The 25,141-nt window shown below is 57.7% G+C and overlaps 1 protein-coding gene and 1 pseudogene across 1 annotated transcript; both read left to right on the plus strand.

Annotated features, from left to right (window-relative positions):
- The first annotated feature begins 575 nt into the window (after positions 1-575).
- On the plus strand, positions 576-23,611 carry MAP2K2 (mitogen-activated protein kinase kinase 2). Its single transcript, XM_032177691.2, has 11 exons — positions 576-637; positions 950-1,157; positions 4,921-5,067; positions 11,900-11,977; positions 13,087-13,138; positions 13,223-13,347; positions 14,891-15,104; positions 16,967-17,031; positions 18,796-18,857; positions 19,841-19,886; positions 23,223-23,611. Exons 1-11 carry the CDS (start codon positions 576-578, stop codon positions 23,331-23,333), a joined length of 1,170 nt encoding a protein of 389 aa, XP_032033582.2. The 3' UTR covers positions 23,334-23,611.
- LOC131381359 (uncharacterized) lies at positions 18,866-19,833 on the plus strand (annotated as a pseudogene).
- Positions 23,612-25,141: the final 1,530 nt, after the last annotated feature.

The following is a 25,141-nucleotide window of genomic DNA, read 5'->3' on the forward strand; positions in this document are numbered from 1 at the left end:
TCAGTCACCTCGGAGGAGGCGGGGAAAGGGCGCACGGGACTCTCGGTACTATTTTTGCAACTTCCTGTGCTTCTATAATTCTTTCAAAATTAGGTTTTCTTTAAAGTACCCGAAAACTCAGGGTGGGAGAGGATGCATTGAGCTCGTGGGCTCAGCGGCTCTGGCTGCTATGCAGGTGGGGCTGCGAGGGCTCCTTTCATTTCATCTTATTTATTTACTTATTTTTATTTATTTATTTTTTTGAGACAGAGTCTCACTGTGTCACCCAGACTGGAGTGCAGTGGCGCAATCTCGGCTCACTGCAACCTCCACCTCGCAGGTTGAAGCGATTCTCCTCCCTTAGCCTCCTGAGTGGCTGGGATTACAGGTGCGCACCACCATGCCTGGCTAATTTTTGTATTTTTAGTAGAGACGGGGTTTAACCATGTTGGCCAGGCTGGTCTCGAACTCCTGACCTCAAGGAATCCACCTATCTTGGCCTCCCAGATTGCTGCGATCACAGGCGTGAGCCACCGCGCCCGGCCTTGTCGGTATTTAAGGTCATGCTGGTTTGTAAATGTCTTCTTGGCTTGACCATGGCCTCTGAGCCCTCTCCCATTGGAGCAGCGTCCCTGCGTTACCTGGGCCGGGGAGATAGGTGAAGAGCTTGCTGCTTGTTACGCATGTGGGGCTTCTTTGAATTGCCCGTGCTCATAGCAGAGATGAGATTGTTTGTTCTTGCCTCTGAGTTCCTCCACTCCGCCGTAGCTTACTTCCAGGGTGGCGGTCACATGGCCTGCCCAAGGCCACCTCACAGTACCAGCTGCTGTCTCACAAGTGACGACCTGAGTCGAAGCCGCTGCCAACACCTTTGACATGTGTTCTCATTAAAATTGAGCAGCAGCCCCATTTTACAGTTGAAAAAGCTGAGGCTGTGTGGGGTCCGTGCCTGAATTGGATTTGAACTCTCTTGGATCTGCTCGGGCTTGGGAGCAGCTGCCAGGGCTGAGCCTCCAGAATCCATTGCACTACGGTCCCCTAGCTGGCCACTGCTCCCAACCTGTGTGTTAATTTTTAAAATCTCTTGTAGAGATGAAGGCTTGCTATGTTGCCCAGTGTTGAACTCCTGGCCTGAAGTGATCCTCCCGCCTCAGCCTCCCAAAGCGCTGGAATTACAGGTGGGAGCCACTGCCCCTGGCTCTCTGCCAATTTTTGACAACAGCTAATTCAGGATGTTTGGAAGCACAGTGTGGGCCACACGTGACTGTTGGCTACATCCAGCTCGGGAGCTGTCAGTTTCTGATCCATGATTTACGATGTTGCTGAGATCATTCCAGGCCTGCGGGGTGGCGGCCTGGTCCTCCTCTCCCCCTCCGGCTCTCGCCGACACTCAGTGAAGCTCTTTCCCCTCTTTTCCTACTCCGAATCCCCCAACCCCACCCCTGGCTCAAATTCCTCATTCTTCCGTAGCAACCGTCTCCACCTCCGAGCCAGGTCTGGCATTCAGTTTTAACACCCTGACACCATCCGCATTTAATCAGCTATTAGAGCTGGCACAGCCTGGGCTGTGGTGTCCTGGAAAGAATACGGGCTCCAGCGTTCCCCGAGGCAGCCCCAATCCTGACTTAGCAGCTAATGCCACTGGGAACATGGCTCCAAGGCTCCGAACCTGGGCTTGCTCAGTCAGCACCAGCGGGGCAGTATAGTACACCCATCCCCCGGGGTTGTCAGGGTGAACTTCAGAGGGTGCAGGTGCTCAGGAACGCCCCCTCCCCTCCTGTCTGTCTGTCTGTCTTTCACCCCGCACACCCTCTGTGGTGGCTGCCTGTTCATCTGGAATGCTCGCTCGACAGGCCCCAGGTATTACAGAACCATTAAAACTGAGAGCACGCCGCAGCCGCCCTGTGCAGACTGGCCTCCCGTGCATCTGCTATTTACTACAGCCTTCTAGAAGGCCTTTTGCTTCCGACAGCCTCATTTCATGTTAGGGGCTCCTGGGTTCCAAGGCCTCTGGGATTCCTCCCAGTAGCCCGCCCGCCACTTCCTCTCCTAAATCACGACTCGCGACGGCCTGCCGAACGCGCGCTCTTTACTGCTTCTTGTCACCCATCTGTGGCTCCTTTGAAGTTTTGGGTCAGGAGCTGAGCCATCCAAGACAGCAGCCCCTGTTCAGATGTGGCTACCGGGCTCTTAAAATGCAGTCAGTCCGGATGTGCTGAACATGGAAAACACGCACCAAGCTTCAAGGGCTTGCTGTGAAAACAAACGTGGCCTTTTCAGGTAAATCTCCCAACCTCCACGTGAACATCCGAGCTTCAGTACCAGGCCCTTGTGCAACAGAAGTGAGCACCAGCACCTCTCAGTTACAGCCTGGCTGGAGGGGAGAGCATCCTGGGGTGCTGGGGTGGCCCAGGGGCCACCATCTGGAGCTGGATTCTGCAGGCTGGTCTGAGGGGAGAAGCCAGAGCTACAGGGGCAGGCAGGGGCAGGCAGCGCCAGGGCTGCAGTCAAGGTGGGAGACGCTTAGCCTGAGGAGCGGCCAGGTGGGGGGAGCTGGGCACCGTACCCCAGGCCCTGCCATGCTTCTCAAGGTCACAGGCCTAGAGCAGGGGGCACTCCCCACACACACACTGTGCTGTGGCCACGGTCAGCCTCCTGTTGCCCCGAACGCAGCGAGAGCTCCTTCATGCCTCCATGCCCGCTGACAGGCGGCTCTTTGTCCGTCTGCCTGGAACACCCTCCCCCATCGCCTCCTCATGGTGACTCTGTCCTTCCTCAAGGCCCGGCCCCAGTGTCACCTCCCTGTTGCTGCTCCTTGGGCACCCGGGTTGATTCTCCTTGGTGGCATTTTTTTTTTTTTTTTTTTTTTTTGAGACGGAGTCTCGCTCTGTCACCCAGGCACCCAGGCTGGAGTGCAGTGGCGCGATCTCGGCTCACTGCAAGCTCCGCCTCCCGGGTTCACGCCATTCTCCTGCCTCAGCCTCTCCGAGTAGCTGGGACTACAGGCGCCCGCCACCACGCCCGGCTAATTTTTTGTATTTTTAGTAGAGACGGGGTTTCACCGTGGTCTCTATCTCCTGACCTCGTGATCCGCCCACCTCGGCCTCCCAAAGTGCTGGGATTACAAGCGTGAGCCACCACGCCTGGCCCTTGGTGGCATTTTTGCCATGTCAAGGTGGTCTTACCCATTCCTGTTCCCGTCCTGACCCCAGGTGTCCTCCAGGAAGGAGCTGTCTCCGTGCTTGGCCGCCCCTTCACTGACTGCACCGGGGACTGGCTTTGCCTCTGTGGCGGATGAGTGGAAACCGTATCTTTTTCTTGTCTTATTGCAGTGGCTGGAGCGGGATGCTGTGATTCTCCAGGGTGCCGGCCCAAAGCCTCAGGCTGCTCCTTGCCGTGCTGGGTGTCCTGGCTCTCCTAGGGCTTGTCCATGGGGTTAGGGGTTGCCCGTGGTGTTTTATCTGATGTCCTTTCTGCATCTTTTTTTTTTTTTTTTTTTTTTTTGAGATGGAGTCTCACTCTGTCGCCCAGGCTGGAGTGCAGTGGCGCAGCCTCAGCTCACTGCAACCTCCGCCTCCTGGGTTCAAGTGATTCTCCTGCCTCAGCTTCCTGAGTAGCTGGGATTACAGGTGTGCACCACCACACCTGGCTAATTTTTTGTATTTTTAGTAGAGATGGGGATTCACCATGTTGGCCAGGCTGATCTCGAACTCCTAACCTCGTGATTTGCCTGCCTTGGCCTCCCAAAGTGCTGGGATTACAGGCGTGAGCCATGGCGCCTGGCCAATTTTTTGTACTTTTAGTAGAGACGGGCTTTCACCATGTTGGTCAGGCTTGTCTCGAACTCCTGACCTCAAGCAGTCTGCCCACCTCAGCCTCCCAGAGTGCGGGATTACAGGCGTGAGCCACCACGCCAGGCCTCCTTTCTGCATCTCTCGAGTGGATCTTTGGCTTCTTGCCTTTTTAAAGTGGCACCGGGGTCAACTTGATGAAGATTTCCCCTGCCATCTTGAACTTGGGTTGAAGGAGAGGGAGAATTCTCAGGGACGCCCGCAGCTCTGTGTGACTAACGTCTCCACGGGGTGTCTCCAGCTTGAGGGTGGGAAGGGGCTCGGGATAGACCCACCCCAAGTGGAGAGAGGCCTGGAGGGGGGCCATTGCCCTGCCTCCCTCCTGGGAAAGGCGAGCACTTTGTCAAAGTCTGATTTGATGGGGAAAAACGCTTTCACGCAGCTCCCACTACAACTGAGTGGGAATTAAGTGTTTGCTTAATTGGTCTTTTTTGAAAACAGGTTTATTGAGGTGTAATTCACATACCTTACAGTGTCCCCTTTGAAAGTATGTGACTCAGTGGATTGTAGGATATTCACGACATTGTCCTCATCACCACAGTCAATTTTACAGTATTCCATCACCCCAAAAAGAACCCTGTCCACATCAGCAGTCACCCCCATCCCCTCCTCCAGCCCCCGGCATCCATGCATCCCCTTCCCGTCTCTGGATCAGCCTGTCCTGGACATTTCACAGAAATGGGATCACATACTGTGTGGCCTTTTGTGTCTGGCATCTCGCACTAAGCATGACATCCTCAGGGTTCACCCACGTGTGGCCGGGGTCTTGGCCTGGTTCGTCTTTACGGCTGAGTCCTGTTTCGGTGAGGGGTGGGCTGTGCTGGGTTGGCCTGTTCTGCCCTGGGTGGACGCCTGGGTTCTTTCCATCCTTGCCTGCCGTGAGTCCTGCTGCTGCGAGCACTTGTGGACACGTTTCTGTGTGGACGTATGTGTCCACTTCTCCTAGGCGGACACCTGGGGGTGGAATTGCAGAGGGGGTACTGAGTTGGTCTTGACCACTGTTGTGAACGCCTACAGAGCAGAGGCCCCAAATGCCTTCATCCCATTTTCGGGCACCCCCTAAGCCAGTCTCGCCCTTCTTCCCTGGCAGCTGATCCACCTTGAGATCAAGCCAGCCATCCGGAACCAGATCATCCGTGAGCTGCAGGTCCTGCATGAGTGCAACTCGCCGTACATCGTGGGCTTCTACGGGGCCTTCTACAGCGACGGGGAGATCAGCATCTGCATGGAGCACATGGTGAGTGCATCCAGGGCAGGGGCAGGGGCAGGGCCTCCACGGAACAGAGCATATTGGGGAGAAGGAAGACCGCCTCACGGGCCCTTTCTTCGGAGGCAACAGTGCGCTGGCTTCCAGGGGATCCTTCTCAAGGCAGTCGATGCCATACAAGTATGTGTATATAGACGCCTTTGGTTTTGTTTTGCTTTCTTTTTGTTTTTTTGAGAGGCAGTCTCACTCTGTCACTCAGGCTAGAGTCTAGTAGTGGCGCAATCTCGGCTCACTGCAACCTCCACCTCCCAGATTCAAGTGATACTTCTGACTCAGCCTCCCGAGTAGCTGGGATTACAGGCGCCCGCCACCACACCTGGCTAATTTATGTATTTTTAGTAGAGACGGGGTTTCACCATGTTGGCCAGGCTGGTCTCAAACTCCTGACCTCAGGTGATCCACCTGCCTCGACCTCTCAAAGTGCTGGGATTACAGGCGTGAGCCACTGCGCCCAGCCAATGATTTTGTTTTTTAAGCACTCATGCCTTCCTCCCAGCTTTGCTTTTTCTCTTGCTATCTCCCGGGTGTCCTTATGACAGCATAGAGGGAAAACCCTCCCGTTTTGGGGGGTACGGAGGTTGTTTCCAGTCTCTGCCCCATCGCAAATAACACGGCACTGACTCGCAGGCAAGCCTGTGAGTTAAGCCGTGTGAGGGAATTGCTGGGTTCCAGGGTAGATGCAATTAAAAATTGATCCCTATTAGACCGGGCACGGTGGCTCATGCCTGTAATCCTAGCATTTTGGGAGGCTGAGGTGGGCGGATCATTTAAGCCCGGGAGTTCGATACCAGCCTGGGCAATATAGTGAGAAACCATCTCTATAATTTAAAATATTAGGTGAGTGTGGTGGCACGTGCCTGTTTAAAAATTGTTAACAACATTTAAAAATGGGGATAAAAGTAGCGCCAGCTACATGAGAGGCTGAGGTGGGAAGATCACTCGAGCCCAGGAGGTTGAGGCTACAGTGAGCTTTGGTCACGCCACTGCACTCCAGCCCGGGCAGCAGAGCAAGATGCTGTCTCAAAACAAAACAAAGCTGATGACTGTTTTTAAATGGCCTTCTTAGGAAGGGGTGGCAGTCTGAGCTTGTCAAGGCAGGCCTGTGCCTCCCCCAGCTCAGATCTGTGGGATCACAGTCTCTAGGGTGGGGCATAGGCAGCCCCTCCATTGACTCCAACGTGCCCCCTTGTTATGACACCCTGGCCTTGAAGCCCAGAAGCGGGTGAGATTGGGTGGAACAAAAGGAGAAGTGGCCAGAGCTCAAAACCCCGGAGGAAATGCTGCCGACCCCGCCACACCGAGCTCATCAGGCATCAGACCGCCCGCCGCACAGCGTCCTTTGCAAAACCAGAATGCTTGGGTGACACCATGCAAACGTGCGATCCCCTTTGACAGTTTTGTAATGAAGGCAGGAAGTGAATTTGAGCAAGGCCCTCACGTAGCCATGTGACCCGAGCAAGGCAGCACCCGCCTTGGAGCCCCTTTCCCGCCTGCGAGGGAGACCCGGCGTCTGCCCCGCTGCTCGCAGAGTCACGGTGCCGGTGGCATCAAAGGGCGAGGAAAGGATGAGGAAGCGCTTTGTGGTCTGAGGCGGCCCCTCTGTCATGTGGTGCTCCCTATTCCTCCTCCTCGTCTTCCTCGTCTTCCCCCTCCTCCTCGCGCCCGGCAGGCACCCTCGCTACTCAGGAGTTCTGTCCATCCTCCTTTTGTGTGGCTGATTCAGTTCTCGAGCCCCCTTCTTCCCATGCAGAAAGGGGAGTGTGGCAACCCACCCCCAACCTCTATTCTTGGTGAATTTAAAATGGGGGTTCCCAGAGTGGGTGCTGGCACCCCAGGGGACACCACACAGACCACCAGGATGCAGGAGGGAGACACAGGCTGTGCTGTCTATGTTTATGGAGTGCATCCTTTAAAAGTCCCAAGGTTGTCTAGCCAGGGGCGGTGGCTCACACTTGTAATCCCAGCATTCTGGGAGGCCGAGGCGGGCGGATCACGAATTCAGGAGATCGAGACCATTCTGGCTTGGCTAACGTGGTGAAATCCCGTCTCTACTAAAAAAAAAATACAAAAAAAATTAGCCAGGCAGGGTGGCGGGCGCCTGTAGTCCCAGCTATTTGGGAGGCTGAGGCAGGTGAATGGCGTGAACCCTGGAGGCGGAGCTTGCAGTGAGCCGAGATCGCGCCACTGCACTCCAGGCTGGGCGACAGAGCGAGACTCCATCTCAAAACAAACAAACAAACAAAAACAACGTGGAATGCGTTGATTTTAAAGCATCGAGTGAGCCCTGACAGGGCAGCATCCTTGGAAGTAAAGTCATCCAAGGGGGCCATCCCTGCCGTCCTCGCCAGCCCTGTGAATTCTCTCCATGCTGAACGATGCTCTCGGAATTCACCCGAGTGCCCATAGGTTTCCACGGAGGGGGCTGCCCAGCACCTGATTCATTCCCTCCCAGGCCACCCCAGTGAGCAGCTTAGCACCGGGGCTGAGGATGGGCGTCTGGGTCAGATCTCGGCCCCACCGCTCACCCTTACCACGGGTTTGGGACAGGACTCTTGCCACTTCTGCCGTGAAGCTGAGGGAGGTCGTAGTCCCTGCTGGGGTGAGGACTGTATGAGCTCCTCCCAGGATGGCACTCGGCACGCACGGGATGTTGCATCCGTGTCCTGGCTGCTGCAGCCATTTCCCTGTATTTCTACGCTGTTTCCCCATATTTCTATGTCATCTTTATTTTGCATTTTTTTCTTTCTTTTTTTGGGGGGGTAGGGGGTACAAGGTCTCTCTCTGTCACCCAGGTTGGAGTGCAGTGGCATGATCCTAGCTCACTGCAGCCTCCACCTCTTGGGCTCAAACGATCCTCCTGCCTCAGCCTTCCAAGTAGCCGGGACTACAGGTGTGCCAGCACGCTCGAGTAGCTTTTTAAGTTTTTTTTGAGACGGAGTCTCGCTCTGTCACCCAGGCTGGAGTGCAGTGGCGCGATCTCGGCTCACTGCAAGCTCTGCCTCCTGGGTTCACGCCATTCTCCTGCCTCAGCCTCCCAAGTAGCTGGGACTACAGGCGCCCGCCACCACGCCCGGCTAATTTTTTGTATTTTTAGTAGAGACGGGGTTTCGCTGTGTTAGCCAGGATGGTCTCGATCTCCTGACCTCGTGATCCGCCCGCCTCAGCCTCCCAAAGTGCTGGGATTACAGGCGTGAGCCACCGCGCCCGGCCTGTTTATTGTATTTTCAAGTCAGGGTCTTGCTGAGTTGCCCAGCCTGGAGTGCACTGGTGCTATCCTCCCACGTCAGCCTCCCGAGTAGTTGAGACCACAGGCGAGAGCCACCATGCACAGCTAATTTATTTGCTTATTTTTGTAGAGATAGGGTCTCTCCATATTGCCCAGACTGGTCTTGAACTCCTGGCCACAAGTGACCGTCCTGCCTCGGCCTCCCAAAGTGCTGGGATTACAGACATGAGCCCATTTCGATGTTATTTTAAACTCTGGCTGGGCAAGCATGCCTTTAATCCCAGTGCTTTGGGAGAATCACATGAGCCCAGTAGGTCGAGGCTGCAGTGAGCTGTGATTGAGCCACTGCTCTACAGCCTGGGCAAGAGAGTGGGTCCTGAGTCTGTGTTTCCAAATACACAGCAAGATCTGGGGGCCGGGTGCTCACTCCTGTGATCCCAGCACTTTGGGAGGCTGAAGTGGGAGGACCTCTTCAGCCAGGACTTTGAGAGCAGCCTGGGCAACATGAGGAACCCCCGTCTCTACAAAAAATTAGCAGGACATGGTGGCGCACCTGTACTCCCAGCTACTTGGGAAGCTGAGGTGGGAGGACTGCCTGAACCCAGAACGTCGAGGCTGCAGTGAGCCAAGATCACACCACTGTGCTGCAGTCTGGGCAACCCCTGTCTGAAAGAGAGAGAGAGAAGAGAAAAGATCTGGAGCAATATAAGCCACACTTGAGGGGAGAATGGTGGAAGTGATGGGCATCCGGGTAATTTATCCTCATTTGAATTTTTTATAAGAAAAATGTGTGCACCTACTACCTACGTAACAAAATTACAGTTACAAGACCATTTTAAACATCACACACACACACACACACACACACACACACACACGGTAGACGTGTATGGTCATGCACAGAGTGAGATTTGGGGTCAGCAGTACACAGCTGCAATCCCCCCTGCACCACATCCTGTCTCTGTGACTCAGACAAATTGCTTACCCTGCCAGACTTTGGTCTTTGTAGCTGCAGACCAGCCCTTCTCAACCAGGGGCACTTCTCCCTCCCAGGAGACACCTGGCACTGTCTGGGGATGTATGTGGTTGTCACGACTGGGGGATGCTCCTGGCGTGGAGTGGGTGGAGGCCAGGGACGCTACTCAGCACCCTGCAGTGCCCAGGTCGGCCCCACCCCAGAGAGTGACCTGGCCCCGATGTCACAGTGGAGAAAGGCGGCTGCAGAGAGAGCGATGCTCCTGTGAGGCGTCTTCCGCCAGCTCATGAGGCTGCAGCACAGCACTCCGCCCGCCTTCATCTCCGGGGAAAGCCTCTTTGAATTTTCTCACTAACAAACATTGATTGCGACCCCAGGAGAAATGAAGACTGAAGGAGCTGTGCTGGGGAGCAGGGGTTTTAGGGTTTTAGGGTTGCGTTTGTTGCGTCTGTCTGTTTTTCGCCATCCTGCCTCTTTCGAGTTGTTGGTCTTTTTCTGGTTTTTGGTTTTTTGAGACAGGGTCTTCTTGCTCTGTCACCCAGGCTGGAGTGCAGTGGTGCGATCTCGGCTCACTGCAACCTTGACCTCCCAGGTTCAAGGGATCCTCCCACCTCAGCCTTCTGAGTAGCTGGGACTACAGGTGTGTGCCACCACACCCGGCTAATTTTGGTATCTTTTGTAGACATGGGGTCTCACTCTGTGGCTTGGGATGGTCTCAAACTCCTCAGCTCAAGCATTCCTTTTGCCTTGGCCTCCCAAAGTGGTAGGATTATAGGTTTGCGCCACCACGTGCGGCTTTTTTTTTTTTTTTTTTTTTTTAAATTGAGGAGGCTTGCTCTGTCACCCAGGCTGGAGAGAAGTGGCACGATCTCGACTCTCAGCAACCTCTGCCTCCTGGGTTCAGGTGATCCTCCTGCCTCAGCCTCCCGAGTAGCTGAGATTACAGGTGCCCACCACCACACCCAGCTAATCTGTTTTATTTTTAGTGGAGATGGGATTTTACCATATTGGCCAGGCTGGTCTTGAACTCCTGACCTCAAGTGATCCACCTGCCTCAGCCTCCCAAAGTCCTGGCATTACAGGCATGAGCCACTGCTCCCAGCCTATGTCTGGCCTCATTTTAAATAATTCTTTTAAGGTAGGTTGATAAAAACTGAGAATAGAAGCAGCTTCCTCCTGGCCCTGGCTCACCAGAGCTCCCGTCCTGGCACCTCCTTCTGGGCTGTCTGAGCTCTGGCCATACCTGCCCTCTCACCCTGAGTGTCTGTGTCTTCAGCCTGGAGCTGGTGGATGGAGTCACATGTGTGCTCTAGAGGCCTCAAAGCGTGTTGGGTTTTCTAGAACTGCCTTCAGCCTTTCTCTCCGAGCCTAGCTGGACAGAAATGGCCAGATAGCGGCAACCCCGGCACTCCTGAGTCCCAGGATTTCTCCCCCGGCTCCTCCCACCCATGTGAATGCCGTCCCAGGGAAGGCTGGGCTTTTGCAGGAGTCCCGGAGCAGCATGATGGGGAAATCCAGGCTCCCCCAGCCCACCCTCTCCAGCCTCAGTTCCACTTTCCTCTCTGCTGAGCGCAGAAGAGACGTACACCAGACGGTGGCAGTGGGAACTCAGCCTGTCACCCCCTGCTGTCCTGGGGGTGGCCTGGCAGGTGTGTCCGGAGCCTCTGCCTCTGAAGAGGCACCTTGGGTGGCTCCCAGTGCCTGGGGTTTTGGCGTTTGGGGGTTTTGGTCCCCAGGTTTGCCCCCCAGCCTTGGGCAAGACATAGAATTTGTTTTATCATTTGTGACATGGATGTGGGGCCACACCCAGGGACCGGCCTACCCGCGATGACTCGTTTCCAGGCCCTCCACAGGATCCCCGGCACAGCGGCGAGGAGACCGCAGGCTGTGGGGAGGGGCCGAGGTTACTGTCACCTGGGCTGGCCTCACTGGGGTCCCTCCTGCAGTCCATGTACCCCCTGACACCCGGTCCTACTCGGCCTGGCCTTTCTGCCCTAGACGGCAGGGACAGGTGCAGGGCAGATGCCCAGAAGTGGAGCTGCAGGGCTTGGCTAGGGAGCCCCCATGGGGGTCTGGACAGGCACACAGCAACCCGCCGCCTCCTCCCACATGGGGCAGCACCCTCATCTCCTCCACGCCCTCACCCTCCCCTTCCCTTCGTGTGCTGGGAAGAGGACCCAGGCCCAAGAAGCTGGTCTCCAGCCTGGCCGCCTCCCATGGCGCACAGACAAGCCCACCACGCGGGCTGCAAGGAGTGCGGGCCCCACCGCTGGCTGAGCCCCCGGCCATGGCTTGGGCTGGCCTGGAGCAGAGCCTCTGCCGTGGCGACCTCAGGAGGGCCGAGTCACGCAACTGATTCGAGGATGGGATGGGAGGCGGGGGCACCCTGGGCCCTGTTTCTTTCACACCTTGTGGGTGGGTGTTCAGACCCAAAGGCAGAACTGTCGGAAGACCCCCTGCCCTTGGCCAGTGGGTGGAGTTGGGCTCTGGCCCCTGCTTCCCGTCAGGCAGACCACCCCCTCGCCAGGAGTTGGGGGACGCGTCCGTGGCTTCCCGGCCACCTGCGCAGAGCCTGCACTCACTCCTTGTGTGCCCTCTAGGATGGCGGCTCCCTGGACCAGGTGCTGAAAGAGGCCAAGAGGATTCCCGAGGAGATCCTGGGGAAAGTCAGCATCGCGGTGAGCCCACTGCAGACCCACCTCACGCCCACGTCGCGCCCCCACCACACTCTGCACGGACCGCTTCCACACGGCCAGGGTTCCAGGAGCCACTCACAGTGTGGTGGGAGTTAGGGTGGCCCCTGCAGAGAGAGAGTGGCCAAGGCTGTGCCCACCCCCTGTGGAGCTTGAACAAGTGACGTCCCTTTTGGGGCCTGAGGTCACCGTCTGCCGAGTGAAGATGTTATAGGTCCCTCTTCACTCTTAGCATCTTCTGTTTGCCACGCTGGTCCCCTCTGCCCCTTGTGGCAGGGGGATGTTAGCAGCTGGCACGTTGCAGGGGACAGGAGCTTGTTGAAGGGGAGACTCTGGGGTGGGATGTGGGACGCCAGGACCTCCAGACACACTCCCCCTTGCTGTTAGAAATGTCACCAGGGCCGAGGGCGTCTCTGCTGCCCAGTCTCCAGCACAGCTGCTCCGCAGAGCCGTGTGGTCTCAGCAGACCCACGGGTTGCTTCTAGGAGCTTGCACCTTGTCCATAGCAGGGGCTGAGTCCCGCCTGCCCGTACCGGTGTGGGATTAAGACACAGGCCGCGGGCTGCCAGACACGCGTTTCAGAGTCGAAAGCTGCCGTCACACCGCCTGTGCTGCTTGCTTCACTTCTCGGGATGCTCCTTCCAGGCTGGGCCTGGGGGAAACGGCGTCCTTCCCGGGCACCCTTAGCCCGTCCCGTCTGGGGGCCCTTAGCACAGTCCCTGGGACCCCAGATGCTGCCCTTCAGGCTGATGTGGGCAAACTCAGCAGCCCAGCCTACTCCCGGGCCGTGGGCCACCGTCTCAGCTTCCCTGGGGCTGAGCCGTGTGCTCTGAATCAAAGGCAGTAATGGCATCAGCTGCACTGCGGCCATGTGGGAACCGGGGTTTACTTGCACACACCAGCACAGGGCTGTCAGCGCTGTCTCGTCTCTGCCCTCGCTTGCTCCACCCCAGCAAGCTCCTCACAGCCTGAAACAGGGTTCCTGCTGCAGGTCCCTCGCTCCAGCTCTGGCTGCTCAGGTCCGACCCCTGGGCTCGGTCAGGGGCTAAGCCCCGGCGGCCTTGTCCCGTGACTCCCTCCGCGCTCCCCTGCAGGTTCTCCGGGGCTTGGCGTACCTCCGAGAGAAGCACCAGATCATGCACCGAGGTAAGGCCCAGCTCGCCCTCCCAGAGCCCCGTGGGCCGGCAGGCAACTGTTGGGCACCCCTCACCCACAGCCTGCCGCCCCTAGATGTGAAGCCCTCCAACATCCTCGTGAACTCTAGAGGGGAGATCAAGCTGTGTGACTTCGGGGTGAGCGGCCAGCTCATCGACTCCATGGCCAACTCCTTCGTGGGCACGCGCTCCTACATGGCTGTGAGTCCCTGCTAGCTCTCCCCGCCAGCTCTCCCCGCCAGCTCTCCCCCTCAGCTCTCCCCCACAGTTCTCCTGCGCAGCTGTCCCTCCCAGTTCTCCTGCACAGCTCTCCCCGCCTCCCACAAGGCTTTCCCAGCTATTTCATGGGAACACGCTCCTACATGGCTGTTAGCACCCCCGGGACAGTCCCACCCAAGCTGCACCCTCCCCTCCATCAGCTCTCCCCACTTGCCACAAGGCACGTCTAAAGCTGGTGCCTCCTGGGAGCCTGCTTTTCGGATTCCCCTTGCTCTTTATTTTTTATTTGTTAATTTATTAATCTTTTGTAGACACGGGGTCTCACTGTATTGCCCAGGCTGCTCATGAACTCCTGGGCTCAAGTGACCCTCTTGCCTCAGCCTCCCAAAGTGCTAGGATTCCACTAGCAGTGAGCCTGAGCCACCGCGACCGGCCAGATCTCTTCCTGTTGGAATTCTCTCGTAGGTTTTTGTCTCTAGCAATGCCTACCAGGTTTCTTTTTTTTTTTTTTCCTGAGACAGCGTCTTGCTCTGTCACCCAGGCTGGAGTGCAATGGTGCAATCTCGGCTCATTGCAACCTCCACCTCCCGGGTTCAAGCAATTTTCCTGCCTCAGCCTTCCAAGCAGCTGAGGCTACAGGCATGTGCCACCACAGCTGGGTAATTTGGTTTTTGTTTTTGTTGTTGTTGTTGTTTTTTTTGAGACAGAGTCTCACACTCTCACCCAGGCTGGAGTGCAGTGGCGCCATCTCAGCTCACTGCAAGCTCTGCCTCCTGAGTTCATGCCATTCTCCTGCCTCAGCCTCCCGAGTAGCTGGGACTACAGGCGCCTGCCACCAAACGCAGCTAATTTTTTGTGTTTTTAGTAGAGACTGGGTTTCACCGTGTTAGCCAGGATGGTCTCAATCTGACCTTGTGATCCGCCCGCCTCGGCCTCCCAAAGTGCCGGGATTACAGGCATGAGCCACCACGCCCGGCAACCTTGGCTAACTTTTAAAAAAATGTTTTTAGTAAAGACGGGGTCTCGCCATATTGGCTAGCCTAGTCTTAACTCCTGGGCTTCCGCCTCAACCTCCCAAAGTGCTGGAATTACAGGCATGGGCCACCGCACCCAGCCCTTAGTTAATTTCTGGACCAAGAAATTGGACTCTGGAGTCTTAGGAAATGACTGGGGATTCAGCAACCTGCCAAATTGAGCCTTGGAGCAGCCTCTGAGATGTTAGCTGTGGAGGAGGCCCCTGCTTCCTGGGGCCCATCGTCTATTCCCAAAAGTGCTGAGCGTTGCAGGCTCTTCAAGAGCTGTGGCCAACACCAGCTCCAGGCCTGGGGCTGGAGGCCTCTGCAGCAAGTGCTGCAGGGGGGCCCTGGGGGGCGAGCCGGGAGGTCGAATTGCTTAACAGCTCTCCGTCCATGGCTGCGGTCATTAGCCATGGGGAGGGTGACGGGGGCTGTAACGGGGCAAGCCTCCCGGGTTCCAGCTGCCATCCTCGCCCCTCTGGGCTCTTTCCTCCCTGGCTGTGCTGCAGCCGGAGCGGTTGCAGGGCACACATTACTCGGTGCAGTCGGACATCTGGAGCATGGGCCTGTCCCTGGTGGAGCTGGCCATCGGAAGGTACCCCATCCCCCCGCCCGACGCCAAGGAGCTGGAGGCCATCTTTGGCCGGCCCGTGGTCGACGGGGAAGAAGGAGAGCCTCACAGCATCTCGCCTCGGCCGAGGCCCCCCGGGCGCCCCATCAGCGGTACGGCCTGAGTCTGCAACTTCCGGTCTGGACGCGCAGTGCCCTGCGCGGGGCCTGCTGTGCCGGGGCCAGCAGCTGCCTCCCCTCTGCCCCTGTCGCACCACCTGTCCGCCTGGATGGTGCCGACTGTGGTCAGCAGTCCTCAGATGGTCCTGGGGTTTCCGGGGACAGAGCTGGAAGCAGTGAGCGCCCCAAACCTGTTCTGTCCAGGGCAGCTGCACCTGTTGTTGCCAGCTGGAGGGATCTGGGAGCACGGCTTTGCCGCCAAGCCCCTGGGCAGTTGGGTTTTCCAACATTTTGTCCTGAAAGCATTCAAACGTACAGAAAAGTGGAAGGAATTGGCCACCGCAGAGCCTGGATTCTGCAGGTGACACGCTCCTGTGTTGCGGGCCAAGCCTTCCAGGGAGCCCTGAAGTGGAGATCTGACTTGGCATGGCCCTCAGTGGCCTGTTGGCTCCAGCCCCAACACACACAGGAGGGGACGCAGCCCGGGAGGGGGCGGGAGGGCTCAGGCCCCGGGGACAGCTGGGCTCGAAGAGGACAATCCGGCGCTTAGGGCGGGCACCTCGGGAGCGGGAGCTCCCTGACGCCAGTCAGAGATGGCTGAGCGGACACTTCCACCGCTTGAGGGAAGAGCCGGGGGCGGACCCTGCTTGGTGCAGAATCACCGGAGGGTCCTGTGATTATTTTAAAGTCAGACATCAGGGAGAGTTAGTGGCGTTAGACCCCAAAGGCCCCTGTAGCGGACTATGGTTGGTTTTAAAACCATGTTTCCGAACTACAAAGCACACACCCCACAACTCACTCATTTCAGGTGAACAGTTCAGTGGTTTTCAGTCACAGTGCTGTGCCCCATCACCTCTAATTCCAGAACCTTCTCAGCTCCCCAAGAGGAAACCCCGTCCCCATCAGCTGTCACTCTCCATCCCCTTCCTGCCTCTGTGGACTGGCCTGTCCTGGGCATTTCACAGAAATGGAGTCACACACTTGTGTGGCCTTCTGTGTTTTTTGTGTGGCTTCTCTCCCGGAGCACAGTGTCCTCAAGGGTCATCCATGCCATGGTGCGTGTCAGAGCCTGGCTCCTTTTGAAAGACTGAGTAGTATTTTATGACATGAACGGGCCACGTTTTGTGGTCCTTCTACCCTGGATGGATTGGGGCTGTGAGGTGATTTTCACAGCACTGGCAAGCCCGCCTCCTCCCCTCCAGCCAGGCTGCTGGGATGTCTTGATCTCATCCCAGGGAGAGTCCCCCAAGTCCTTATCCTCAGGCCTAGCCTCAGCCTCTCCCAGTCCCAACTCCCAGGTGGTATACCATCCCCAGCCCTGACCCCAGCCCGCCTGCCCATTTCAGGACGGGCAGAAGGCGAAAGTCCAGCTGCCAAGCTCAGGCCTGGCCAGCTGGTTCTCAGACAGGGGTCAGCCACCCCTAGCCGGTCTCCCGTCCTGAGTGGCACTCGGGGCCTGCCACCATCACCGCCAGCAGCTCCATGCAAGGTCACACTGCTGTCCTTGCCTGCAGTCAGCACCGTCCCTCCCCCTGCCCTCCAGAGAGGAGGGGTGATGACTTTGGCACGTCCGGCAAGCCTCACTGAGCCAAATGTGTGACTTCTCAAAAAATGTTCTTGTTCCTTTTGCCTGTTTTTTAATTCACTAGAGGCTCAGGCAAGGAGTAGCTGTCCCAGGGAATGGAACCCAGAGTCAGGCAGGGGAGCTTCGTCCAGTGCCTCTGCACACCCGCCTCCAATTTAGGCTGGCATGGGGAGGAGGGCGCCCGGTGGTGATCAGCCCCCTGGGAGCCCAACCCCCAGCAGAAGTGAGGTGGCCATCGGCCCATCTCACCTCCATCTCTCTCCCTGTGCAGGTCACGGGGTGGATAGCCGGCCCGCCATGGCCATCTTTGAACTGCTGGACTATATTGTGAACGAGGTTTGTGCTTGATGCCTTTTGACTTTTCTTTTCCTTTCTTCTGAGGCACAGTCTCTCTCTGACCAGAGCAAGAGCCACCCAGGCTGGAGTACAGTGGTGCCATCTCGGCTCACTGAAACCTCCACTTTCCAAGCTCGTGATTCTCGTGCCCCAGCCTCCCGAGTAGCTGGGATTACAGGTGCGCACCACCACACCCAGCTAATTGTTTTTTTTTTTTTTGAGACAATGTCTAGCTTTGTAGTGCAGTGGCTTGATCTTGGCTCACTGCAACCTCCACCTCCCAGGTTCAAGCGATTCTTGAGCCAATTCCACGTGCACCGCATCTCCCGTCTTCTGCTGTGCTGCACAAGCCCAGCTCCTTCCCAAGGGCATTGTTTTTTTATGAAGACGAACCCAGAATTCCCACCGCAGCCTCTCACCCTGAGTCCAGAGGGAGGCACGTGCCAGCAGCCCTGGGCTCAGGCCAAGGAGCCAGCCTGCCCCTTGAGCGGTGGCCCAGTGTGTCTGCATGAGAGCGTCCTGGAGCCCGTGGGCGTGGACTCATAAATCACCCCGCTTCCACGGAGAAAGGTACAGGCATGGCCCTCGCCTCTTGGAAGGAGGCCCAGAAAGCCTAGAAGGACCTGTAGGTCCCGGGGTGGCTCCTGCTCCGTCAGCCCCCATAACAACCCAGTGAGCCGCAGTGTGAGGTTTCCACCGCCCAGATGAGTAAACCAAGGCACAAGGAGGGACGTGGCCTCCTTCCAGGCCCGCAGGTGTCAGGGAGGCACAGGACTGCACCCCAAGGTCCTGTTGGCCACGTGACCAGGCCGGGCCACCTCCCTGGGCTTTCTGTGTCTTTGGTGGCCCTTTGGACCTGGGGCAGAGAAACGGGCATTTGAGCTGCCTGCAGACTGGGCTAGGCCTGGGGTTGGATGGCAAGATGATGACAGAGCCAGGTGGGGTGGCCCTGGTGACCCAGCTCTCCCTGCACCTAGCAGCCACACCCAGGCCCAGTGAGCACATCCCCCCACTGCTCCCCCGCCTCTTCCCGCCCCTGCCCCTGTGCAGGAAAGGCCTGACCCTGCCCTGCTGGCACGACTTACATGGCCGCTCCTGCTCCAGGGACGTATGTCGGGCCAGGCTCCCCAGTGCTTGGGCTTAAAACTGTGGACCCAGTTTGGCCGGGCACGGTGGCTCAGGTGTATAATTCCAGCACTTTGGGAGGCCACAGTGGGTGGATCACCTGAGGTCAGGAGTTCGAGACCAGCTTGGCCAACCTGGTGAAATACTGTCTCTACTAAAAATATAAAAATTAGCCAGGCGCAGTGGTGGGCACCTGTCATCCCAGCTACTCAGGAGGCTGAGGCTGGAGAATCACTTGAACCCCGGAGGTGGAGGCTGCAGTGAACCAAGATCACGGCATTGCACTCCAGCCTAGGCAACAGAGCGAGACTGTCTCAAAACAAAATAACTTTGGACCCAGCTGTCCCTCTGTGGGGCCCAGTCCCAAAGCTCATCCTTCAGCCAGTGACACTGGGGAAGGAAGCAAGTGACGAGACTCAAGAGGTTGTCCTGTTTATTAAAGGGGGGCGGACCCCGCTCTCTTTCCCTCTAACCAGCCATGACTCTCAAACGAGAGCTTTCGGGAGAAGGTGCAGCCCAGTTGGCATGTGGTGTCGGCCAGGCCTGCAGGGTGGGCGACCAGACAGGGGTAGGGAGGGCTGCAGCCGAGGGTCCCTGAGGATGCCCAGGGCTGACCCTACCCTCTGTTCTCCTCCACAGCCGCCTCCTAAGCTGCCCAACGGTGTGTTCACCCCCGACTTCCAGGAGTTTGTCAATAAATGGTAGGTGGAGCCGGGCCACCCACACCCCTGGCCGGGACCCAGATGTACCACTCCTTCCAGGTCCTGGGTGGGGCCCGTGGCCCAGCCTGCCCATCCAGAATCCCAGCACAGCTTCAGGCAGGACTCAGCCCAACGGGAAGCCAGATTCCCTTTCCCAGGGCTGTGGTGCTGCAGCTCCCAGCTGCCATGCCATCCTGTCCCTAAGCCCGGGGGTGAAGCAGGATCGCAGGCCCTGTGGACATGACGGTGTCGCAGCAGGAGAAGCTGCTGCCTGGTCCCCGGACCCCTGGTGTGCTGACTGTGGGCTCCCCGAGATCCGCCCGCAGGTTGCAGGAGGGTCGCCAGCCCCTCTCCATTCTCCTGCCCCCAAGCACCCAGCAGCACCTGTGGCGTGGGCCTCATAGGCATGTGCCGCAGACCACGGGGAAGGAGCTGGGGACACCCCGCTTGCCCATAGGGCCGGTCCATGTGTCTGAGCTCGGGACGCCGTGGAACGGCACCGCACTCCTGGTGCCGAAGTTGCCCCGGGCCCTTGGCGTGCGCTCCGGCAGGCCATGGACGGCATCTGACCCACACGCAGGGCTGCTCTGTGAAGAGCCCCCGCAGCCCCGACTGCTCCCGGCTCCTGCCTCAGCCAGTTCTGCTGTGAAGGACAACATTCCGTGCTGGCGTCCGGGCTCCCGGGCCTGGGGTTTTCTTAGGAAGTTAGCTGGGGTTGCGTCCAGGCTTCTGACCCGCCAGGCAGGGTTTCCCACCCTCTTTCCCTCTCACCCTCCCCCCAGGGGGTGTCCTGCCCCTGGCACCAAAGTGCAGAGGTGGAACCCTCGTCCTCTGCCAGGAGGCAGAGCAGAGCAGGCAGGTCTGTGCCACAGATCCAGGCCTCCTCCGACCACGGCCCAAACGCAGGTGCCCCGGGGCCACCAACTAACTGCCCTATCTTGTCTCCCCCACTGCCTCCCGGTGCTGCCTCTTGGAACCCTCAGCCTCATCAAGAACCCAGCGGAGCGGGCGGACCTGAAGATGCTCACAGTGAGTGACGCCAGCGGGTTCTGGGGCTGGGAGGGTGCAGGCTGCCACCCAGGCCCCGGGAAACAAGGCAGCTGGGCCTGGCCCTGCCCGGGGAGCCAGCACCTGCGACCAGGATGTGGGCAGGCCGGGTGTGCCGGGCCACGCCGAGGACCCTCTGTGGGTCTCCCTCGTCCATGAGAGAAGCCATCCTGGGCTGGCTGCGGGGAGCAGAGGGTGTGTGCGTGGGAACAGCTGTGAGCTCTGAGCTCCGCCGCTCCTGCCTGGTGCTGGTCCCGCACCCACAGGACAAGACCCCGAGCTCGTTTGCCCTCATGAGAGGCTGGAGGCAGCTCTCAGCCCCCCGAGCTCCTTTCCCTGCAAACTAGAGGGTGACCGTCCCTGTTCTGCACACTGGCAAGCAGGTCCCCCGAGGCTGTGTGTACTTCGGTGTCCCCTTAAACCCCCACCCTCTGATATCCTCGGAAGCCTAGCTGTTCACCGGAACTTGCCTCCCCAGCGGGGACTACACCCTCAGAGGAGGGCCCTGGGCACCATCCTCCTGCCCTCAGCCCAGCCTGCATCCCGGGTGCTTTCCCATACCACAGCCACCATCAGCGACCTTCAAACCCCTCCACAGCCGATTGGCAGATTGGAGACGCCACCCTCCTAGACAGCCCGTTACTTTCTGTGCCTGTAAGAAAAGAAGAGATGCCAGCTACAGGCACCCAACCGGGTGCCTTACAATACTGGAATGTGGCTTTCAGTTTTGTTTTTTTCTTGAGAGTTGGACAGAGTCTCACTCTGTCGCCCACACTGGAGTGCAGCGAAGCAATCTCAGCTCACTGTAGTCTCAGCCTCCCAAGTAGCTAGGATTACAGGCACCCGCCACCACACCCGGCTAATTTTTTATTTTTAGTAGAAACAGCGTTTCACCATGTTGTCCAGGCTGGCCTCAAACTCCTGACCTCAGGTGATCCACGTGCCTCGGCCTCCCAAAGTGCAGAGATGACAGATGTAAGCTACCGCACCTAGTCAAAAAATTTTTGAGATACAGCCTTGCTCTGTCCCCAGGCTGGAATGCAGTGGTGTGACTGTAGCTCACTGTAGCCCCAACTCCCATGCTCAAGTGATGCTCCTACTCAGCCTCCTGGGCAGCTGGGGCTGCTGATGGGTGCCACCAAGCCCAGCTAGTTTTTGTGTGTGGATTTTTGGGTTTTTTTCCCCTCAAGATGAAGTCTCACTCTTGTCACCCAGGTTGGAGCGCAGTGGTACGATCTCGGCTCACTGCACCTTCCGCCTCCCAGGTTCAAGCGGGTCTCCTGCCTCAGCCTCTCGAGTAGCTGGGATTACAGGCTCGTGCCACCACACCCGGCTAATTTTTGTGTTTTTAGTAGAGATGGGGTTTCACCATGTTGACCAGGCCGGTCTTGAACTTGTGATCCACCCACCTAGGTCTCCCAGAGTGCTGAGATTATAAGCATGTGCCACTGCGCCTGGCTGAAATAGCCATTTTTGAATCAGCTTCTTAAAAATGGGGTATCCTGGACCTAGCTGAGATGTGTCCTATCAAGTTGGTTGGTTTTTCACCCATACCTACACCGACTTTTAGGAAGATAGGCACCCTAGCCTGCCTTCAGCTACAAAAGAGGCAGCATTCAGGGGCCCAAGGTCCTGGACACCACCCTCCTGGGAACCCCAAAGGCCTCTACTCACCCACCGTGGGGTGGCCCAGCACAGCCTCTTCCCCAAGGGCACCCGCCCTCCTCCCCAGCCCTTCCAACCAAGAGGCTTCTCATGTGCTGTCCTGTACAGCAACCGCTAGTCACACATGGCTGTTTAAATGTGTTAAGTGGGGCCAGGCATAGTGGCTCACGCCTGTAATCCCAGTACTTTGGGAGGCCGAGGCAAGTGGATCATTTGAGGACAGGATTTCGAGACCAGCCTGGGCAACATGGAAAAACCCCATCTCTACTAAAAATACAAAAATTAGCTGGGCATGGTAGCACGCACCTGTAATCCCAGCTACTTGGGAGGCTGAGGCAGGAGAATTGCTTGAACCTGGGAGGCAGAGGTTACAGTGAGCTGAGATCATGCCACTGCACTCCAGCCTGTGTGACAGAGCAAGACTGTCTCAAGAAATAAAAATTAAGGCCGGTTGTGGTGGCTCACACCTATAATCCCAGCACTTTGAGAAGCCGAGGCAGGAGGATCATTTGAGTTCAGGAGTTCAAGACCAACCTGGCCAACATGGTGAATCCCTGTCTCTACTAAAAATACAAAAATCATCTGGGTGTGGTGGCACATGCCTATAATCCCAGCTACTGGGGAGGGTGAGGCAGGAGAATCGCTTGAAGCCGGGCGGCGGAGGTTGCAGTGAGCTAAGATCACACCACTGCACTCCGGCCTGGGCAACAAGAGCGAAACTCCACCTAAAAAAAAAAAAAAAAAAAAAAAAAAAAAGGCAAAAGCTCTTTTTTTTTTTTTTGTAAACAGGTCTCCTCACCCAGGCCAGATCAAGTGGCTGACCTGTCACTAACCGCTCCGGTTCAAGCCCTCCTGAGTAGCTGGGACTACAGGTGCCCGCCACCACGCCCGGCTAATTTTTTTTGTATTTTTAGTAGAGACGGGGTTTCACCGTGGTCTCGATTTCCTGACCTCGTGATCCGCCCGTCTCGGCCTCCCAAAGTGCTGGGATTACAAGCGTGAGCCACCGCGCCCGGCCTAAGTAAAAGTATTTAATTAATTTGTTAAACTGAAATAAAATTGAGGCTTTTGTTCTCAAGCCACGGGAGCCACACTCCAGGGGCTCTGCAGCCTCATGTGCTGGCGAGTGGGACGGTGCCTGTACAATGCTTTTCACGGAGTTCTGTAGAACAGCCTGTTCTTGCCTGGGCTGTCCTGCTCTGGGGGACCCTGGCAATGGCTGAGGACATTGTGGTGTCACGACTTGGGGAAGCCCCTGGCATGGAGTGGGTGGAGGCCACGGACGCTGCTCAGCACCCTGCGGTACCCAGGACGGCCCCTCCCCAGAGAATGATCCGGCCCAGTGTCCACAGAGGCCGGAGGACCCTGGGCTTGCTTGAGCATAGACCCTCCTCTGGGAGCGCAGGCTGCCGGGCTGGTGGTGTCCCCGCCCCGGGGGGAGCACAGCATCCCGAGACCCCTCCCAGGCCTGGCACACGCTGCTGCCCCTTTCTGGGTGTCCTACCCCGAGTGCATCTTCCTCCAGGGAAAGGAGGGTCTCCTCTGTTTTTTGCTTTCTGTCCTGTACCATCTGCCAGGGCTGGGCAGACGCTGGCCCTCCCCGTCCTACTGTGACTCCAGGCCCAGGTACTCACGGCTCCCCTTTCCTTGCAGAACCACACCTTCATCAAGCGGTCCGAGGTGGAAGAAGTGGATTTTGCCGGCTGGTTGTGTAAAACCCTGCGGCTGAACCAGCCCGGCACACCCACGCGCACCGCCGTGTGACAGTGGCCAGGCTCCCTACGTCCTGCTGGTGACCTGCCCACCATCCCTGTCCACGCCTCGCCCTTCCAGCTGAGGACAGGCTGGCGCCTCCACCCATCCTCCTGCCTCACCCCTGCGGAGAGCACCGTGGCGGGGCGACTGCGCACACAGGAACGGGGGTCTCCTCTCCTGCCCGTCCCTGCCGGGGTGCCTCCGGGGACGGGTGACGCTGCTGTGTGTGGTCTCAGAGCCTCTGCTTCCTTAGGTTACAAAACAAAACGGAGAGAAAAAGCAAACCACGCCATCGTGCTTCTTTCTTCCATTCGGCGTTGGGTGCTGGGCTTTGCTTCAGCCCAGCACGGAGGGGACATCCCTGAGCTGACCCGCATCACCGGGCGCCAGGGCTGGAGGGCGCAGGGCCCTCCCTTAGGGAGAGCCCCTCCACTCCCTTTGGGTCAAGGGCTGAAGACCTGCGGTGAGCCCCCAGGCGATGGTGGCTCTCACCAAAAGGAAGGAGAGTGAGGCCGGGGGTGGTGGCTCATGCCTGTCATTCCAGTGATTTGGGAGGCTAAGGCGGGAGGATCACTTGAACCCAGGGGATTGAGGCTGCAGTGAACTGCGATGGTGCCAGCGTGCTCCAGCATGGGTGACAGAGCAAGGCTACTGGAAAAAAAGGGAAATGCCACCTGGCTTCCCTCTGTGTCCTCCCCGCCACCGTCTCTGCCCCTGTGGAAGGCAGAGCTTCGGCCTTCTGTGATGGAAACCACTTCCTCTACACTGCTCCTGTCACATAGCCTCCGAGGGAAGGCCGCCCCTGCCTCCTCCCCAGCGTGGCACCATCCTCTCCCTGTCCCCGCACTTCAGGGAGCGGTGGCTCCCAGCAGTGGCAGCTGAGCTGAGACTCAGCCCCACAGAAAGGAAGTGCTGGCTCTCCAAGCTGTCGGTTTGGTTGGAAACCCCGGCAGGTCCCGAGACACGCCCTGCACTCCCCCTGCGTCTGCAGCAGGCCCAGCGCAGGGCTGGTGGTTCTGTCACCTCTCCTCGCCCAACAAATCAGAAGTAACCACCAGGACATGTCACCCTTTCGGGCCTTTGAACTGTTCCGCCGCAGTGGGCTGCAGATGAAACGGGGAGGGCTCGTCCTGGGGTCTTCGGGGTTCCCGGAGGCCCATCACCTGCTTCTCCGGTCACCCGAGATCCAAAGCCCAGCCTTTCTACCTTCAGGGCTGTGTCCTCGGATAGAGGAGGTCACCTCTGGGCTAGATGTGGTGGGCAGCTGGGCTGTCGTAGGGTCCTCTGAGCTCTCTAAGGCTCTTGAGGCTGTGAGCCTCTCCCTTCAGTACTTCCTGGAGACGACCAGCAAGCTGATACTGACCTGCGGGTGGATTGTAGGGGAAGGGTGGCTGGCACTGCGTTTCTGGAGGACACAAAGCAGAAGGTGGGGGCTTGTGGTTCTGTGGGAACTGCTGGATTGTCCTTTTCTTCTTAGGGTGACCCTTCTAGTCTTGTGTGGCTTTTTTTTTTTTTTCTGCAGACACCAAAGTAGAGATGAGTTGATACCTCCTGCAAACAGCTCCCCAGGCTTCTCTGCGCCTTCATATTTTTCCCCTAAAGTCTCACATGACTTAAAAAAAAAAAAGCCAGGCTTGGTGGCTCACGCCTGTAATCTAAACACTTTGGGAGTCCGAGGCAAGAAGATCACTTGAGCCCAGGAGTTCAAGACCAGCCTGAGCAACATAGTGAAACCCTCTCTCTACAAAAAAAAAAAAAAAAAAAAAAAAAATGGCCGGGCGTGGTAGTGCCTAACTGTATAGTCCCAGCTACTCGGG

The sequence above is a fragment of the Hylobates moloch genome, unplaced genomic scaffold (assembly GCF_009828535.3).
Source record: "Hylobates moloch isolate HMO894 unplaced genomic scaffold, HMol_V3 SCAFFOLD_15, whole genome shotgun sequence".
NCBI classification, from domain to species: domain Eukaryota; kingdom Metazoa; phylum Chordata; class Mammalia; order Primates; family Hylobatidae; genus Hylobates; species Hylobates moloch.